At 47.0% G+C, this 20968-nt stretch overlaps 1 protein-coding gene across 4 annotated transcripts in view; it reads right to left on the reverse strand.

Annotated features, from left to right (window-relative positions):
- Window positions 1–731: 731 nt before the first annotated feature.
- Window positions 732–20968, reverse strand: part of OBSL1 (obscurin like cytoskeletal adaptor 1) — a 368734-nt gene continuing 348497 nt past the window's right edge. For all 4 annotated transcript variants that reach the window (XM_069227203.1, XM_069227206.1, XM_069227205.1 and 1 more), the window contains one exon: window positions 732–3802. In XM_069227203.1, coding sequence (XP_069083304.1) covers window positions 3795–3802 — 8 coding nt within the window. In that variant the 3' untranslated portion in view covers window positions 732–3794. The remainder of the gene's footprint in view (window positions 3803–20968) is intronic.

Raw genomic sequence — 20968 nt, forward strand, 5'->3', positions numbered from 1 at the left:
CCGGAGTTGTGCGGGGAGGGGTTGTTTAAGTAGATTCATGGTGGTCAGATCTTCAGGGTTTTCTAAAAATGTCTTTGGGAAAGAATTATGGTGAGGCAATGAGCTGCCACCAATTGGATATTCTAGGTTGCTTAGGTGGAAAGGTGGTCTCTGGGCAAATGTCAACGGCCCATGATTAATGCCAGGCTCAGGGATAACTGTCCGGAGATCACATCTTGAGCAGATTTAGAACCAAAGGAAAAATTTGCAGTAACTCTTCCCGGATCATCACATTTTCAGATGTGAGGGCTGGAGATGAAGAAGAAAGTGGTCCTGGCTCCTGGACAAAAAGAAGAGATTTTATATTTCTGAAACACCTACTTTACACCCTGCCACTGCCAACTCCATTTCGTATACATCTTGCCAGCTCCCCATCACTGGTTCATCATCGGAATGCCACAATCACAGTTTCCCACAATCCCTAAATTTAATATTGAATTGTTCCTACTAATGAAGCTCTTTGTCTCTGTTGAGTGCTTGCACTGTATCATTTTGTGGTTTCCTACGTACGTCACCATGGGTACCCCGAACATCACCATGGGCACCCCAAAGAAGATTCCTCTTTTCAACCTGTTCGCCCTTCTCCCCCACCTCTCCCTCTGACTCGCGCTGCATTGATTACTTTAAGCCAAGAAGGATTTCTTCCAGCTCTTCCAGTACATGCAAATAAAAGAGAAGAAAGACTCAGAGTGTAAAACAGTGAGAAGCTTTAATGGGTGAAGAATTGAGCAGCGTCCCAGGGCCAGGGCTATGAAACCCCCTCACCCTCCTCTGAGCCCACACACACTGGGACACACTGGACCAGCCAGGGAGGCTCCACTGACTCACCCAACTCTGCTTCACAGAAGCACACAGGCAACACACAGGTGGCACCTGTAGGAGGCGCCGAGCCATCGAGGGGGAGGAGGCTGGCAAAGAGGCGGTGGGACAAGGATTATAGATGATGAACCTGGAAAGGGGGCTGTGGCCACAACACTGTTCACAGTCCAGTGTGCCTGCTTGATGAGGAATAAAGGCTGTATCTTGTCGCGACACCACAACTGGTAACTTTCAAATGGGGGTGCTGCTAAATGTCTATTAAAAGCCCAAAGCGATCTGGGTTGCGTCCCTGTGTATATCAGATCCAAGACCCCAGTGAAATTCCCACAAAAATGCAGCTGCTTTGCTTCAGTGGTGTAGGCTCCTCAGGCGGTTGCGGGCAGGAACAGGCCTCGTATGCTAAAGTAGGTGCAATACATTGTGCTCACATTGACTTTTCCCAATTGAAGAATCACCCCTTGAGGAGACATTGAGCAACAATATGAGAGAATCCCCCAGGTTCTGAGCCAGAGAGAATTCTGCTGCTCCTCACTCACTTATGGTTCTTGTCACAGAAACTAAACTACTAAATTGGACAACAGATTATGTTGTTTTTGTGAGACAGGTCCACAATACACTTTCTTGGTGAGATACAAGCGGGTCCAGTGCGGGTGGTGCCCTCTCCATAACACGCCATGCAGCCAGAAAGAGGGCCTTCTGATTTATCACATACTAATAAGTTCAGACCTAGTGAGATGTGCCACCTGTAGCATCCTGGGAAGGGGGGATGCTATTTACCCACTTACCAGGCATAGAATGTTCAACCTCAGCATCAGCTGCTTCCACGGTGCCTGTGTGGTGTACCCAGCCGACCGTACAAGAACCACATTTGGGGACAAGACGAAAGTTAACAGGTATGTAAAAGAAGTGACTAGACCATGAACTCCAGTTCTGACTCCAATGACCACTCCTGAGGATCTCAGGAATGGTACCACTTCAGCTGGACTCATAGCCAAATATCATGTACTTGAGCTCAGCCCCCAAAGAACTACCAGAGGAAAGAGAACAATTCTGTTGTACCTTATGGTTAGGCAATGTCCGGACTATGTACCATCTAGAGACAGGAGGAAAATGTACTCTTCTGTCTTCCAGATAATGTCCATATCAAGCACCTATGCCCTGCTCTCCAAGAATCACCTCTAGGAACCTAACCACAGTTCAAAGTTCAGTCCTACAGATCTGCAGAGCCATATTATGTATCATAGCTCTGCTCTCCAAGGATCACCTCTTGGGGTTTGAGGAAAGTTAACTCTATCCCTATGGCAGGGCTAGGTACTCAACCCTACTCTTCAAAGACCACCTCTTAGGATCTGAGGAATGGTAACACTCCAACATCACAGCTGGGTCAAATCCAAGTCCTGTGCTCCAGCTTAGCTAAAGTGGGGCACCAGTCCAGACCTTAGGAGCAATAACACTTCCACCGTACCCTTTGGATAGGCAATGTCCAGATCATGTACCATCTCACCTAGAACAATCTTTTGAGATATGAAGAAAATTTACACATACCCTAGAGATAGCCACTCTCCATATCACGTACCCTAGTCTGACTACCTTACTCTTATCATCCAAACCTAAGCAAAAATTATAATTGAACCGTACCCTATGAAAAGGAAGTGTCCAGACCATACACCCCAACCTTCCACTCCAGGGACCATCTCTAGATACCTAAGGAAAGTTAATACTCCAATGGACAATGGCCAGGCCCTACGTACAAGGCCTATGTAAGGCAACTGTCAACTTCACAAGAGTTGTCCAAAAAGCAGAAACTCAAAGTTTAGTTAGAATTCACAAGGGATGAGCAAACTCTGCATTCTCAGAGTAATGACCACAGAAACCTAGAACTCTGAACTTCCTTCAGCTGTACACTTCACTGGCCTTTTCCAATTCTTCCACCAGTCTCCAAACATGCGCACATCTCCAAATGCACAGCTCTGTTCCCTCACACTAGCTTCATTTGTTTAACTTCCTTAACCAACATTTCACATAGAATTTCTCCTGTTTTTACCTCACTTTTCCCTTCTCTCCACCCACTTCACAACATTTCTTAACTTCTCTTTCACACTTGTCATCTAACTTACATTGTCTCTTCCCTCCTCCTCACTTTAGGTTTCACTTTCGTTCCTTCTTTGCCTCCTTGTGCTCATTTCCCGCCTGGCCCCTCCAATCCTGTCCTCCTTGTCTCTCCAGTAGCTCGTCTAACTGCAAGTGCCCCATGGCCATCATTACTTCCGTATTACCTTGATACCCTCACATGTTTTCTGTGGTCTACCCTCCTTGCCCTACACCGTGTTCATATTCCTAATTGTTGGTCTCTTTCACCTTAGTGCCTCTAGTTTCATCTATTTCCACCACATAGTCACCTCTGTCCTGAATCGCTGGAGGGATCTCATATTTTTAAATGTGTTTAAGGGTCCCATGCCCACCTTACCATACTCCACCTCGCGCCTCACTTCTCCCTCTCGTCTATGGCTTCACATCTTCTCCCCTTGTCTTCTGGGGGAGTGAATGAAGCTGAGACCTGCATGAAGCTCATTCCTCCTAGACAGGAAGAGAAGAAGCTGCCGGAAGAGTGAGCAACACAGCCGTGGTGGCCATTAAATGACCTGCATGAGTGGGGAAGTGGGGGACGGAGCGGGCCTTCAGACAAGAAGGGTGAGGGCTGCTGACCACTGTATGGAATGAGCACAGCCCTCTGGGGACAGTGTGGGGACTAGTCCAGGCCTCTTAGAAAGGTGCTGGAGGAAGGGCTGTGGGATAAGGTAAGAGGGGGTAGAGGGTTTTCCTAAATCCATCTGAAGGTGCCGCGTGGAGATGAAGGGCTGACATGAGGTGTCCAGGGACCAAAGTTGCACTTTGAGGTTTGAGTTCCAGTTCAGTCTGCAATTCTTGGACCAGACTCAAAGATCTGTAGAGAGAAAGCAAAAGAGATGGAGAAGTGAGAAAAAGTTTGGTACAAGGCAGATGATGACAGTGCGCCTACACTTGAGCAGCTTTCTAATTTCAACACGTTATGGATGGCGCTGAGGGGGAGACACATGAGCTACCTGGAAGGGGTGAGTTAGTGATAGTGTGCATGCAGGGCAGAAGGTGGAAGGGGAGTGCAGGCATTGTCAATGAAAGGTAGGGGCACAGGTAGAGAGCGGCACGGACACTGAGAGCGGGGGAGGGTAAGGAAAGGAGAATGAAGGGAGGACAGTGAGAGGCCGGCGGCTTGGCTGGTAACAAAGGACAGTAGGTGAGAGGCTGGCGGCTTGGCTGGTAACAAAGGACAGTAGGTGAGAGGCCGGCGGCTTGGCTGGTAACAAAGGACAGTAGGTGAGAGGCCGGCGGCTTGGCTGGTAAGAAAGGACAGTAGGTGAGAGGCTGAGTTGATCCTGGGAGCGTGACTAGTTTTTTTTTTTTTTTTTTTAATCTGTTTATTAAACACAGCACTCGAACAGCAGTACATTTCCTTTAAATTAGTAAGAGAATAAACATTTTTCTCTTTTCATGTGCCTCTACACGTACTTGTGGTTTCTATACAGTACGGTTACATTTTAATGTTCTGACAAACAACTTAACTTGGTGCATTTTATAACAATAGGCATATTTGTAGTTTTGTTTAAATATATTTATATTTAATGGTATTCTAAGTGATTGCGGTAACATTCAGCTGTGTGGACGTGGGATATGTCAGTGTTTTGTTTGTGTGTCATATAGTTTGTTATGGGGCGAGGGCATGATTAACAGCGCATCAATAGCCACTATCAGCTTGCGTGTTCGCATTTGGGTGGAGCTGCGCTTGTTATCCGATTGTATGTCCTCGGGTTAATATGCCGGGATCAGCTGGGGTGTCACGCCGAGTGTGATATGTTCCTTGTCATGATTTCTAAGTATTCATTTGAAGGGCATTTTGTTCATGCTTCGTATTTCAAGGGGGGTATTTATCATCTCTAGATTCTATTTGTACTACTAAATGGTCCCAGTATTCGGCACCCTCTTGTATCTGGCCTCTGAGTTGCAGCTGTCTTAGAGTGTGAGCCTCTGCTAGTGTAGAGCTATGCGAGGCTGCAAGCCAAGCGGAATAGGGAGGGGCATTAGGGGCTTTCCAGAGTGTAGCGATCAATCGCTTGTATAATACAAACGCAAGGTCTATAAACTTGTGAGTATGTTTTTCATTCTTGCCCCGGTAACGTATTCCCAGCAAGCAGGATTCTGGCGTGGGTGTAAGCGTGTTATCTATTATGTCTGCTACCGTTTCTGTTATGCGGCACCAACCAGTATTTATTGTGTGGCATTCCCAAACCATATGGTAGAAATTAGCGGCGGGGGTAGCGCATCTAGGGCATTCTGGTTTAGAGTTTGGGTACATTTTGATGATACGAGACGGTGATAGATATGCCTGGTGGATGTAATTGAATTGAGTGTATCTCAGTCTAACATTACGAGATACGGATTTAATCGTGGAGAGGGCAGCTTCCCAGGCCTTCTGGTCGATTGGTGTGGAGAGAACCCCATCCCAGCGGCCTTTGACCTGGGTCAGAGTGGTGCAGGTATCTGTTAGGAGGATTTTATATAATTTAGTAATGCTGCCTTTTGTGTTCCCTATGTTGAGTAATGATGTGAGTAGAAGGGATTCGTCAGGTTCATTTGTATTGCGCCCCCAGAAGTTTTGTAGAGGTTTGGTAATGGCGTTAAATGTTAAGAAGGCCCCTGGTTGCATGACACCGGTAGATACAAGCTCTGCGAAAGTGCTTGTCTTAGAGCTTGAGTACAGGTCCCCTATTTTCAATGCCTTGGTTACACATATATCATGGTGATGGGAGAGGTTCTGGACACCTGGTACCTGAGCCAGAGGCAACACAGGCGAATAAGGGGGAGTAAGGGTTTTAACCTGTACATATCTCCGCCAGCAGTACCTGGCTGTTTCTAATAGAGGATTTTTATTAGACGGGTAAGGAGGTCTGGACATGAGTGATGTCAGTATCGTTTGTGGTGCCGTATAAGACATTAGCGCTGTACACTCTGGGGTGAGGGGTTCGCTAAGCCACGCGGCCACCCATTGGAGTTGGGCTGCCGCGTAGTACAGTTCAAAGTTCGGCATGCCGAGCCCGCCTTCCTCCTGTGGATATTGTGTAATGGCTAATGCTACCCTCCGTCTATCTCTGCCCCATAGCAAATCTGTTAGCAGGGAGTGTAATTTATGAAAAAACGAGCGTGGCAGGGACAACGGGAGTGCTGTGAAATAGTATAAGAATCTAGGTAATATTAACATTTTAGCTATGGCCACACGGCCCATTGGTGACAGTGGGAGGGAGCTCCAAAATGCCATAGATCCACGAGTTGAACGTAGCAGCCTGTCAAGGTTGCCCTCCCGTAAGTCTGTCATGGAGTGGTATACCTGAGTCCCTAAATATTTAAAGGTCTGATATGCCCATGTCAGTTGGTGTAATGGTAATGACATTTGCTGCTCCGCAGGTATGCGGGTAAGTGGGAAAATACATGATTTCGCCCAATTAACGCATAGGCCAGAGGATAAGGCGAAGTTATCCAGGATTTGTACAACTTCTGTGAGGGAAGAGGTATAGTTACGCAAGTATATTAAAGCATCATCCGCATATAAGGAAACAATATGGTATATGTTGGATTCTTGGATGCCCCACCTGCTTGCGCAGCAACGGAGTTTGATTGCCAATGGCTCCATAGCTATTGGAAATAATAGAGGGGATAAAGGGCATCCTTGCCTGGTGCCTCAACCAATGGGGAACGCCTCTGATATCATTTGGCCCGTTTTGACGCGAGCTGTTGGTTTTGCGTATAACGTGGCAATCCAGCAGATGAAACCGTTTTGAAAGCCGAATGCCTCCAACGTGCGGAAGAGATATTCCCATCCCAGTGTATCAAACGCCTTCTCTATATCCAATGCCACAGCCACTGCCTCGGCTTCTGTGGTGCTGTGAAGTATGCGGATTAGGCGTCTTATGTTTAGAAAAGTGTTCCTCCCTGGTACAAATCCAGATTGGTCTTGATGGATTAAGTCTGGTAGATAAAGGAGGAGTCTGTTTGCTAGGATTTTCCCCAGGAGCTTACAGTCAGTATTTAACAGGGAGAGTGGTCTGTAGGATTTGACATCAAGTGGATCGCGTCCCGGTTTTGGCAGTACCACTATCAATGCTTCACGCATGGAGTCTGGTAACTGTTTTCTATTTCGTGCCTCATTAAATACCTCGATCAAAGGCAGTTGTAGATGGGTGGATAATGAGCTGTAATATTCCATTGGTAATCAGTCCGAACCAGGGGTTTTGCCACGTGCCATTTGAGAGAGAGCTAAGCGTAGTTCTTCACTAGTAATGGGACCATCTAGAGTGGCTGCGTTATCGATTACATTCCTATTTTGGGGAATCAGTGACAGGAGTTCAGACAGTTGTTGTTCATTTGGAGGGCTAGTGGGCTGGTATAGGGAACGATAATATGTGTGGAAGGTCTTATTAATTCCAGCTTGAGTGTTAATCACTTCTCCTGAGTGTGCTCTAATCGCACCTATAGGTGAGGACTGTAGTGGTTGGCGCACCAGCCATGCTAGTAGTTTGCCTGATCTGTCTCCTTCTGCGTGTTGCCGGGCTTTAAAATGTCTGTAGTCATGTCTGCTGAGTCTGGCATCTGCTTCTCTGTAGTCTAATTTCAGCAAGTTTAGTGTCTCAATCGAGGTCACGCTAGTAGTGGCCTCGGTCTCCGCCTTGCGCATTTTAGATTCTAACTCTAGGAGTTCCCTATTAAGCATTCTTTTGACTCCCAGTGAAGCCGCAAGGCAGTGGCCGCGTATAACCACTTTGTGAGCGTCCCATTCCGTGGCGCGCGCTGTTGTTGTGTTTTTATTTAAGGCAAAGTAATCTATTAAGCATTTAGCCAATTCAGCATGAAAAGGAGGATCTATGAGGGCATCTGGTTGTAAACGCCATGTGGGAATGCACGTAAGTGTGCGGCCCGTTCTCAGGGTGGCTTGGAGTGGGTTGTGATCGGATATGGTGCGAGCTAGGTAGCCTGATGTGGTTATTTTTGGAATTATGTCCCTTGATGCAAATATCATATCTATTCTGGTGTATAATTTATGCACTGGGGAGTAGAAAGAGTATTCACAGTGTGTAGGGTGGCCTGTTCTCCAAATTTCTCTTAGCCTATTATTGGAAGCCCACTCTGCGAGTTCAAGTGATGCGCGTTTAGCTAGGGTGTTATCTAACGGAGGGACAGAGCGGTCTTTGTGAATGTCTAATACGCAATTAAAGTCACCGCCCCAGATGACATCCATCTCTGGGTCGTTGAGCCTACTACTGTTAAGTGTCCGTAAAAATTCCCATTGATTTGAGTTTGGGGTATATATTGATGCTAAAGCCATGGGTTCCCCATCTAGGGAGCCCTCCAGGAGGACATACCGACCATATGGGTCACATTGTACGCGGGACGTGACGTAGGGGACCCCAGGGGCTATCCAGATCGCTACTCCCCGGGCATATGTTGAAAAGGTAGTACCATATAATTGCCCTTTCCATTTTACTTTGGTATGTTCCAAGGAGGACTTAGCCAGGTGTGTCTCCTGTAGCATGGCGAAATGTATTTGGTGTCTCCTAAGGTATGCGTGTATCTGTTGTCGCTTACGCGGGGAAGCCATGCCTCTTATATTCCATGTGAGTGTTTTATATTGTGAGTTATACTTTTGTCTCTGGACTGCCATGGGTTATTTGTGATTTTGTACATAGACTTTGTGAGTTTGGGGGGCTGGCTCTTTTTTTTTTTGCATCAGTAGTGTATTTCACGCCCATTGTGACTAGCCAGCTTAAGCTGCGGTTACCTAGTGTGTACTTATTGTTAACATAATAATGACATTTACTTCAAATACCATAAGCTAAGCTATGCCTTGTGGTTGTGACTCTGCTAATTAAAACAATAACATTAACTATATCTAACAATAACTGTGGTTGTGGCAAGGGCTTCGACGATACAATACTTGCCAACCAGTTGGAACGGTCCATACGGTACAGGGGTGTTTCGAATAAGTACGTTCAAGTCAATGGTGGCCCCGACCCGTTATACTCTTGCTGAGATTGCTGCTCACTGGGACCAACCATGAATCTTTTGCTGCAGTCAGGAGAGGCAAAGCCGGTGGGTAGTAAACAGCTTTAGCGGGCGATTATTGGCTTCCTCTGTAGGATGTCCTGTACCGTTGTGTCCGAGACCGGTATGTATTTAGCAAATATTGTCCGCTGACCTTGGAGTGAGGTTGGGGCCGCAGGTGGAATCCGCAGAGTCAGAATGTACTCCTAGCTCAGACTCCAGTCCCGATTGTGTCGACACGGACCTCGGAGATGTATTGGCAAGGAGGGATGTAGTCTGCAGTAGTAAAGAACGTTTCGCGCGGGGATTGCTCAGGGGTGGGTTTAGTGTCTTGTTGCCTGCCCTGCGGGGTTTGCGTTTGTCCCCAGGGGGGTGTTTTGATATTGATACTTGATATTACATTTTACGCTACACATTTGTAGGTTGTGTTACAAATATTTAAGAGATTATTATTACATTCAACATATCTGCAAGATGGGGCAAGATGGTTAGACTGCCACTGATGAAAGTGTTGGAATCAAGTTCCCTTTGTTCCGAGATCAAGAATCTGTTCATCAGACCACACCCAGCCCACTAGATCTGTAATTTACTAGCATTCCCTGAAGAGGAGCTCTTTGTTGTGTAAAAAGATCAAAAACGGCCCTTAAACCATTGCAGTGCACCAAAGCTGTACAAACTGAGGGCCTGATTTAGAACTTGGCAGACAGGTTACTCGTCACTAAGATGGATATCCCATCCGCCGACATCTAAATCCCACAGCATAGAATGGAATTTAGATTTAGCCGGAGAGGATATTCGTCACCGTTGTGATGGAGTAACTCGTCCGCCAAGTTGTAAATCAGACCCTTAGGGGGTTATTACAACTTTGGAGGAGGTGTTAATCTGTCCCAAAAGTGACGGTAAAGTGACGGATATACCACCAGCCGTATCACGAGTCCATTATATCCTTTGGAACTCGTAATACGTCTGGTGGTATATCCGTCACTTTACCGTCACTTTTGGGACGGATTAACACCTCCTCCAAAGTTGTAATAACCCCCTAAATCTTTTAGCAATCTTTGAATAATCCACCAGTAAAAACAAATGTGAGGTCTAAGAGCTAAAGGACCAAGAGTACATGGCAGTGGATTACTCAATTTTTATAGGCCACTGTGCATGGTCTTTCGTCCTCGGAGGGGCTACAGATCTGGGGCTATTACGCAAGAATGGTATTGAATGTGGCTCCAGAATTTAACCCCAATAGTCAACGCCATGTTGTTTGAATCATAAATAACCCCGATGGAAGGATCAATGCAACAAGGGACAGCTTTAAACGACTCCCTTCGTCAAGCAGCATCGCTAGGAAGAGCGGCATCCCCAGCAAGGACGCTTTCTGCGTTAGTGAACAATTACAACTAGATCTGGTAACAGAAAGGGGTGCAAAACTCACTCCGTCTTCTGCAAACCTAACATCGGGGTGGTGGAATTATAGCATATATTTATCTGTTGATAAACACAATTCAGCTCAACGTGTAATGATTAGATGTTTTCATTTTCGTTTTTCGTAAAGTGCTTATCATCTCGGTGAAAAGTGGCAACACTTAGGACCTTAAATGAGAATCAAATGAGTTTACATATTACTCATGTTACAGGTCGTAGGGTCCAGAGCTTCTGCAGAGGCGCGGACACGCGTCTCATATGCGCACAGAGCTCGCAGGCAGTGGTCACAGTTAGCGCCTTGAGACAGAGGCGCTATCCTCACACCCTCGTCTTGCCATCTGCAGACAGTAACAAGCCCCATGTTTGCCTGGTGATCCTTCAGTTCACACACTCCTCCATATGAGGGTCGGGCTTCAGCCGTGCGTCGTGTTTTGCTCTTGTATGTAGTATGTCTTGTATGTAGTATGCTCTTGTATGTAGTGTGTGTAATTTGTTTCCAAACCATTCTGTGCTCTCGAGTCCCAAGAACCTCTTTGCACCATTTCTTAGATTCTTATGGAGTGCACAACTCTCAGAGGGATGAGTGCGCTGTGCAAAGAACAACACGGAGAGGCCCGACGCCGCTTCCAATGACCCAGAAGAAATGACAAATGTACGTGTAACATTTCCCACTTCATCAGAGAAGCAAAGAGATCTCAGGGGGCAAGAGTCAGGGGAGAAAAGAGGAAAGTGACGTGAAAGGAATGGGTGGGGGTTGGAGCTAGAAACAGTGAAGAAAGAAAACTCAGGGTGAGACTCAGGGTTTCGTGGTTGAGTGACACCATCTCTAGTGCAATGGATGTCCCACCTGCCTTATTACAAGTGCATTACACACCCTCATACACCTGTAATGCAGCAGGTGGGATAGCCCCCACCCGCCAAACCCTACATTAGACCTGTAGATTTAAGGCCAGCAGCCGCTGGGATCTCTTTAGGGAGACAGAGATGACTTGAACGAGGGTTCCCACAGGGGGGTTGTCAGGGGCTCTGCACATCTGGAGATGTGGTGCGCTCCACACAGAAGGCTCCTGGGTTGTCACCTTCTGTGTGTTGAACTATAATGCTGCACCCCCTCGGTCTCCTCTGTGCAGCAGATGGATGGATGAGCGCAGCTCTTCTGCTTGCTGGAGATGTGTTGTACCTGATGGAGGCAGCTGAAGGTTCGTTCTGGCTTCCAATGGGAGCCAGGACCGGTCTTTGAGCACCACAGACTCGTGGTGGTATGGTCTGGTCCCAGGGATACGTCTTGCTGCAGACAAGCTTTACTGGAGCAAGTAGGCAGGATTGCTGAGATGAATACAGTTCCCAATGTCACGAAGGCCAAGACCTTCCCAACCTCTTGAAAATCACCGGGTTGGAGGACGCATTTGAGTAGTTTGATGGAACTCAAAGTGCCTTTGGTGCAGCTGTTACTTGTTCATTGTATTAGGTGGTAGTTAAACGCGACCCCACCTACATGCCTAGGGATTTCAATGCATTGCCTTATGGAGGAGAGAAGTCCTGCATTTATAGTTGGTCAAGCCAACCTATGGTAACTTTAGTGTCCGCATGAAACAGGGAATCAGGCCAGAGACTGTGGCCACCAGCATGGTCCTGCTTTCGTCCGGTACTGCAAGGTCCAGGGCTTGGGGGCCCAACCTTGACTCCAGGCACATAATATTCAAAGTGGGTTTCATATGTAGATTCAGAGACAGACACAGTGATCTTGCATATGAAGCCGGACAGCTCTGAACAGGGACACAGGTAGTGGGGCAAGTAAGACATCCACATTCAGAGTTGTAGCTGCTTGGGAGGTCTCAGTGCCTGAATTATTTGAATATTGCAACTTTATCAATCCCCGGAACCCACATACAAAAACGATGGTTTCCAAAGTGAACACGTGGTTGTTTAGATTTCATTAAATTCTGCACTTCTAGATTTGATTCATAGAATCTTCGAGGATCCCTGCAACAAGAATGAAAAATACACGTTTGGATCAAAGTTGACATGTTTTGGCTCTAACATGAAAACGTTTGCACTATTTGCACATTCGAATTCGGTTTGGAGCTGAAAGGAACAAACACAAAACTCCGTTCCTTCTTTGCAGTTTTTTTATTCATCCTATTTTAAGGCTGAAGTGTTAAGTACTGATGTAAAAAGAATTGTTACATCTGCAGACATAAGTCACTGGAGAGTGGCTTTGGTTCCTTGGACGCTGTGGTGTGGTCCTCTGGTTCCACGTAGACAGGAAGGCGATGCCGGGCATGTATGGGGGACTGTCCATCCGCCTTGCCCTGGACTACGGGCCAGACTGGACTCGCTGTCGGGTGTGGTAGTCCTGAATGGTGTCCTTGGTTGGCAGACTGCTTTCTGTGGGTTATAGAATGTTGGTCTGAAAGTTCAGATGAAGGAATATGGTGGCATGGGCACCAGTGATGCCAGATGGATCAAGGGCAGGATGTAGGACATTTTGGGGCAGAATTATGGAAAGTGGCGCTGCACCTAGTGCAGCGCCACTTTCCCTGCGCCCCTTTCCCTGCGCCCCTTAGCGCACCCTACCGCCCCCTACCGCCACCATGTGTGCGCCGTATTTAAATAACGCCGCACCATGGCGCAGGGTAGGGGGCAATAGCGTCATTTTTCATGACGCTATTGATGTGCTCTGCAGGAGTAGCACCATAATATTGGCGCTACTCCTGCAGAGTACATAGGGCCCATTCTAAAGAATGGAAGCCCCCGTTTAACGCCTGCCCTTGAGCAGGCGTTAAAAGTGCCGTCTAAAATGGCGCAAGGAAATCTCATAGATTTCCTTACGCCATTTTTCCGGCTCCCTTAACGGGGGAACGCTCCCTTTATATACATTATGCCTGGTGCAGGCATAATGTAGCGCAAAGGGTTACAGAGTGGCGCAATGCATGCATTGCGCCACCCTGTAAATACGGCGCAGGGATTTCGGCCTCGTTGGCACAAGATGGTGCTAGGGGCCTATAAATGTGCCCCATGGTCTCTCTTTTGCACCTTCCATACAAGCCAATGCCACCTTCTTGTGATGGTGGGTGTGGCTGGGCTTATATTCATTCTTAACCACAAAGGTCAAATTCCCACTTTGCGCTGTGAGAGCTTCCTTCTCGCGGATAGTGTTCAGTCACTTTCCTGTGAAGTCATTTCCTGTTCTACTCACGTACCAGGGAGCGTGGACCTGAGAATGATGCTTTGCAGCACTGTCAGTCCCACATTTTGCAATACGTTCTTGGCCCACCTTAGATCCATTGATGTTCTTTTTTCTGCTGCTGTTTTTCTCTGTTGTATCCTCCAGGGTGGAAAACTGTGCTAAACTCTTCCTTTACTCTCTCAGGGTTGTTTTTGGTGTCTTGCTTCTCAATCCTGGAAAAGCGCCTCATCTTCAAACAAAAACTATCCATATTGTGAATGAGGACTTTTCCTGCCCTTTGTGCCTTTTTCTTGCTAAATGAGGCCCTCTTAAGGAGCCACGTTTCACATGTATGTTGAGCGCAGGGACCACCATGGGTGCTGCAAAAGGTCCCTCACCCTTTATTCAGGCAGTGATGCCCCTCATTCGCAGGTGGACACTGACCTGCTCTTTGAACTTATTTTAGAACATTCGAATGTTGGGACTTCCATTGAAGACAATCAATTGGAATATTGGAAGGTTGGGGGCTCCATTGAAGACAATGGATTGGAATACTGGAATGTTGGGGGCTCCATTAAAGACTATGGATTAGAACATTGGGCTGTTGGGAGCTGCATTGGAGACAATGGAGTCCTCTGGGCTTCTAATATGGCCTTGGAGCCCCGCCGTAGGGGGCTACAGCGGCCATTAAAGGCCCACTCTAGTGAAGGAAGCGGGCCTTTAATAGCTGGTAAAGCCCGCTACGATGGGCTCTAAAGCAATTAGAACATTCTGCCACTAGAGGGCAGAATGTTCTAATAAATAAAACAAAGTCCTCACGGAGCCCGAGGGGATTAAAAAACCCTCTGGCTCCATGAGGTCTTTGTTCACAGCTGTTGTTGTGAACAAAGAGAACACTGGAATGTTGACGCTCTGGGCTTTTACCGGCTTTTACTTTTATTGTCTGAAATGGAGATCCCGACATTCCAGTGTTCTAATGGTTGGTAGAAGCTCATAGCATCAACATTCCAGTGGTGTTCTCACAGCAACAGCTGTGAACAAAGGCCTCATGGAGCTCGAGGGGATTTCAATCCACTTGGGTTCTGTGACGCTTTTGTTTGACTAATTAGAACATTCTGCCCTAATGGGGGGAATGTTTTAATAGTTTTATAGCCCGCTATAGCTGGGCTATACCAGCATTTAAAGGCTCACTCCCTTGTTAAGGACCTCGCTTTTGGCTCAGGCATTTAATGCTGGAGTGGGTATTTCATGGCTATAGTACGGCATTGGTGTGTTCTTTTTTCTAGGCCTGATCTGTGACGTCAGCGCTCCAAGGTTGTCATAAGATGACAACCAGCGGTTTACAAAACACCAAAGAGCCCTGTACAAATTACGGTAAAATATTGTTTAATTATACATAATATGTTTTGTATCACAATGAATGTGCATGTTTTATATGTTTTTTCAAAGCAAAGTAAACTTTAACTTGACCCAAAATTGGAGGTGAGATATCGTGGAATGTATCGAAATGGTTGAGAGTGGGCGGGGCCACGAGTCAGTAAAGGGAGGCCCTCCAAGAAGTCTACGTAGCTCTGATAGCATGATCTGAGGGGCGTAGCTACCTTTGGTACAGCAGGTGCAGTAGCACCGGGGTCTAGAGGTGTGAGGGACCCACACCTCCCTAATTATCACTGCATTTCACATTTTAAACAGCAGCCAGAGGACCCATTTCCTTCCTGGTACTAGGGCCCATACGCCACTGATGATGTGCTGAAAAGAACCCTCTGCAGTGAGCTGCAGCGACTCCTCTGCAATGGCGAAGGAGCATCACCCCACTGACTGAGTTGACAGCTGAAAAATAAAATTATATTTTATCATTCTTTTATTTTTCTGCTGCTGGCTGATCCAGATTGTGCAGGGAGGGGCGGGGTTGGGCCATGGGAGGGGCAAGGAGGAGTGGAGTCACTGGAGTGCGCATGTCAGTTTGGTCGGCCGTCTTAGTCTGGCCAAACTGATGTGCACTTAGGTTTCTCCAACCCGGGTGTGCTGCATAGCCGGGTTGGAGAAACAGCACAGGCTCCAATGAACTCACTGAGCGGCAGGCCAAGCCGCTCAGACCAATCCTGGTGCTGTTATCATGCTAGGCAAAGCCAGGGGCGTAGCTATAGGGGGGTGTTTGGATTGTTACACCCCCACAATAAATGTATTTTGAGATAAATAGTTGGGTACAGGTGCTTTCAGTTAGTGTAAGGAAATGGCTCCCGTTGCAATTACCCCCCACTTTTTGCCTGATACTGATGCTGACTTGACTGAGAAGTGTGCTGGGACCCTGCTAACCAGGCCCCAGCACCAGTGTTCTTTCACCTAAAATGTACCATTGTCTCCACAATTGGCACAACCCTGGCACCCAGGTAAGTCCCTTGTACCTGGTACCCCTGGTACCAAGGGCCCTGATGCCAGGGAAGGTCTCTAAGGGCTGCAGCATGTCTTATGCCACCCTAGGGACCCCTCACTCAGCATAGAAACACTGCTTGCCAGCTTGTGTGTGCTGGGGGGAGAAAATAACTAAGTCGATATGGCACTCCCCTCAGGGTGCCATGCCAACCTCACACTGCCTATGGCATAGGTAAGTCACCCCTCTAGCAGGCCTTACAGCCCTAAGGCAGGGTGCACTATACCACAGGTGATGGCATAGGTGCATGAGCACTATGCCCCTACAGTGTCTAAGCAAACCCTTAGACATTGTAAGTGCAGGGTAGCCATAAGAGTATATGGTCTGGGAGTCTGTCAAAAACGAACTCCACAGCTCCATAATGGCTACACTGAATACTGGGAAGTTTGGTATCAAACTTCTCAGAATAATAAACCCACACTGATGCCAGTGTTGGATTTATTAAAAAATGCACACAGAGGGCATCTTAGAGATGCCCCCTGTATTTTACCCAATTGTTCAGTGCAGGACTGACTGGTCTGTGCCAGCCTGCTGCTGGAAGACGAGTTTCTGACCCCATGTGGTGAGGGCCTTTGTGCTCTCTGAGGACAGAAACAAAAGCCTGCTCTGGGTGGAGGTGCTTCACACCTCCCTCCTGCATGAACTGTAACACCTAGCAGTGAGCCTCAAAGGCTCAGGCTTCGTGTTACAATGCCCCAGGGCACTCCAGCTAGTGGAGATGCCCGCCCCCTGGATACAGCCCCCACTTTTGGCGGCAAGTCCAGGGGAGATAATGAGAAAAACAAGGAGGAGTCACCCACCAGTCAGGACAGCCCCTAAGGTGTCCTGAGCTGAGGTGACCCCTGCCTTTAGAAATCCTCCATCTTGATTTTGGAGGATTCCCCCCAATAGGAATAGGGATGTGCCCCCCTCCCCTCAGGGAGGAGGCACAAAGAGGGTGTAGCCACCCTCAAAGACAGTAGCCATTGGCTACTGTCCTCCCAGACCTAAACACACCCCTAAATTCAGTATTTAGGGGCTCCCCAGAACCTAGGAAACTAGATTTCTGCAACCTAAGACGAAGAAGGACTGCTGAGCGGAAAAACCTGCAGAGAAGACGGAGACACCAACTGCTTTGGCCCCAGCTCTACCGGCCTGTCTCCCCACTTCAAAAGAACTGCTCCAGCGACGCGTTCCGCAGGGTCCAGCGACCTCTGAAGCCTCAGGGGACTACCCTGCATCTAAAAGGACCAAGAACTCCAGAGGGCAGCGGCTCTGCTCCATGGAAGAAGCATCTTTGCAACAAAGAAGCAACTTTGAAAGAACACACGTTTCCGCCGGAAGCGTTAGACTTTGCACTCTACACCCGACGCCCCCGGCTCGACTTGTGGAGAACCAACGCTACAGGGAGGACTCTCCGGCGACTGCGAGCCCGTGAGTAGCCAGAGTTGACCCACTGAACCCCCACAGCGACGCCTGCAGAGGGAATCCAGAGGCTCCCCCTGACCGTGACTGCCTGCTTCTAAGAACCCGACGCCTGGTAAGGACACTGCACCCGCAGCCCCCAGGACCTGAAGGATCCGACCTCCAGTGCAGGAGCGACCCCTAGGTGGCCCTCTCTCTTGCCCAGGTTGTGGCTACCCCGAGGAGCCCCCCCCCTTGCCTGCCTGCATCGCTGAAGAGACCCCTAGGTCTCCCATTGAACTACATTGCAAACCTGACGCCTGTTTGCACACTGCACCCGGCCGCCCCCGTGCCGCTGAGGGTGTACTTTTTGTGCTGACTTGTGTCCCCCCCGGTGCCCTACAAAACCCCCCTAGTCTGCCCTCCGAAGACGCGGGCACTTACCTGCTGGCAGACTGGAACCGGGGCACCCCCTTCTCCATTGAAGCCTATGCGTTTTGGGCACCACTTTGACCTCTGCACCTGACCGGCCCTGAGCTGCTGGTGTGGTAACTTTGGGGTTGCTCTGAACCCCCAACGGTGGGCTCCCTTGGACCCAACTTTGAACCCTGTAGGTGGTTTACTTACCTGCAAAACTAACAAACACTTACCTCTCCCAGGAACTGTTGAAAATTGCACTGTGTCCAGTTTTAAAATAGCTTATTGCCATTTGTGTGAAAACTGTATATGCTATTTTGCTAATTCAAAGTTCCTAAAGTTCCTAAGTGAAATACCTTTCATTTAAAGTATTGTTTGTAAATGTTGAACCTGTGGTTCTTAAAATAAACTAAGAAAATATATTTTTCTATCTAAAAACCTATTGGCTTGGAATTGTCTTTAAGTGTGTGTTCCCCATTTATTGCCTGTGTGTGTACAACAAATGCTTAACACTACCCTCTGATAAGCCTACTGCTCGACCACACTACCACAAAATAGAGCATTAGAATTATCTATTTTTGCCACTATCTTACCTCTAAGGGGAACCCTTGGACTCTGTGCATGCTATTTCTTACTTTGAAATAGTGCATACAGAGCCAACTTCCTACAGTTAGGTATTGTGAGATGTAAGTTGGAATTCACCAGGAATGTATACATACAACTAAAATGCACTCACACACCATCTTTGTTTTCAAAGTCCTCAAAAAATTGGTTATTTTACAAAATATTGTGTTTTCCCTCACTTAATACCCCTACCAGTCCACATTCCTCTCCCTTTCCGCTGCACCATAGGCCCCTCTGATGCTCCCTGCTTGTCGTATAGTGTACATAAAGAAAGTGGTGGTAACAATAGTAACATAGGAGCACTTCCCATAAGTGTCCAATAGTCCGGCTAAGAAAGTATGTTGTGGCCCAATAACGTCCTGCTTCCTCAAGACAACACAGCATGTATCACAAGGAACGCATAACATATAAGAATTTCTGAACCCAACATCAACATTCCTTTCCTGCTATGTAGTGTTCAGTACCAACTATATACACTTTGTTTTTGTGTCAGGTCTTCTTTCTTTCAGCCCTCTACCCTCTACTTTAGGCGTACTACAACCATATACATAGCACTGCCCACTATGGGATGTCGAGATTTTTGGGTACAACACAGCTTTCTTACGTGAATTAAGTTTTATACACAGTTTTGTTCACCTTCTTGGATGCATCCATACATATGCAGGCATCTCCCTGTTCTTTCGTCTGAGCTTTACTCTTATTGGAACTAGGTTATATTTTCAAGATTGCACATTCCCTGGTTTTGTTACGCAGTCAGGGTACGCCTGTAAGTGTATATTATATTGTTCGTAGTGTGGTTACTTCTTTACAGTGTCACTACTTATTTACTCTTCTAGCATACACAGATATATATCCTTATGTACGTTTTCAAGTTTTGTCCTTCCTTTTATTCTGTTTTTCTGATTAGATATAGCACTTATCTTGGCCCTATAGACCACTAATAACACCACATAACTTGGAATACCTGGGAATTGCCCAGATTGGGGACATTACAGAAATTATGGTCTCTGGACCATGTAGTGACAGATGTCCTACCATACTTCTTAAGCACAGGTATTTGTTTGCAAAACCTCATACAAATTTTTGTTTATATATTCTCTAAATTCCTTTGGCTCACGATTATCTACATGATCAGTAAGCAATCTACACTTCACACCTTTAACTCTTTTCCTAACACATTAACCTGTAGATACATCATGATCTTTCAGCTTCTCATTTGACTGATTTGAAAACGTAGAGGACTCATCATTCCAACTTCTCTGGTAGGTTGACAGGATTGAACATTGTTTTTCACCATCTCTTTACTTGTTGACTTGTCTCGGACACAGGGTCTCTTGTGTACTTTTTTTGGTTGCGTTTTTTCTATATTCACACAAACTTACTGAATGTTCACCTAAGTAGTGTGTCTTTGTACTTAGCCATGTGACTCACCCTGGCGGTGGTTGAATCTTCCAGGTATAATTAATATTTGGCATTTTCTCTGACCTTTGCACTAAGTTGGACATCCTTTCACATTTGGCAACTGAGCACTATATGGCTACGTCATGTCCTTACACGTTTGTTAACCTGCTCTCCAATAAGTACATACATTCGTCTCTTCGCAGCCTTGAAAAAGTCACTGTGTGACGGAGCACGTGTTGGCTGTTATTGCAAGGACTGACTACGGGTTGTTAACATATGGATTGACTACATGAAGCATTGCCTATGACGTTTATGTTAATAATCAAAGTCAAGGAGGACTTGTTAGTGATATAAATATACCACGAGGTTAGAACTAAAGAGGAGTTTCTTCAAAGACTGATCTAAAAAACTATTGGACTTTTTGAAAACTATTAATTACTGCTCTACATACATTTTTGGAGTGCTGTGGTCTTAAGTAAATTGTTGTGTAATGTATTTAAACATTGTATGCCAGTCTGATTCTCGGACCTCCCCAATCTTACTGACCAAGCTACGCCCCTGGGTATAGCTTGAGAGCAGCGCCAGGATTGCGTGGGGAGCCTGTGCTGGTGTCCTAGGGACTGCTGAGACATCATCAGGGGCAGGAGAGAAAAGGAGCGAGGCAGCGGGCAGAGGCGGCAGCGACACGCACTTAAAAAAACTATATATATATTTCCCCCAAACCCTTGCACTCCCCCATTCGCCCCCCCCCCCCCCCCCCGAGATTTGCAGCGGCCGCCACCGGCAGTGAGGCAGAGCGAGGGAAGCAAAGACACAAGGTGCAGAGAGATCACGTAGGAAGGAATAATAGGAGGGAACACAGAGCGTCTTGAAGTCCTGCACAGGAGCGCTTAAACCAGTTTATCTTATGCAACGCTGCCATCTAGTGGCCAATCCAACCGAGAATGAATTCATTCTAATGCGCCTTTTGCCAACGATGAGAAATTTTCATGGGATCAAAAGGTACTGACAAAAAAAGATGCCAGCTATGTATAGGGGCATACTTACAGGGAATTGGAATAGGGCAGCACTACAAGTATTTCTGCTGCGCTGCCCTACGCCACTTCAAAAGGGCAGAAATGCACCTTATTTACAAGATA

This window comes from Pleurodeles waltl, chromosome 3_2 (assembly GCF_031143425.1).
Source record: "Pleurodeles waltl isolate 20211129_DDA chromosome 3_2, aPleWal1.hap1.20221129, whole genome shotgun sequence".
Lineage (NCBI taxonomy): Eukaryota > Metazoa > Chordata > Amphibia > Caudata > Salamandridae > Pleurodeles > Pleurodeles waltl.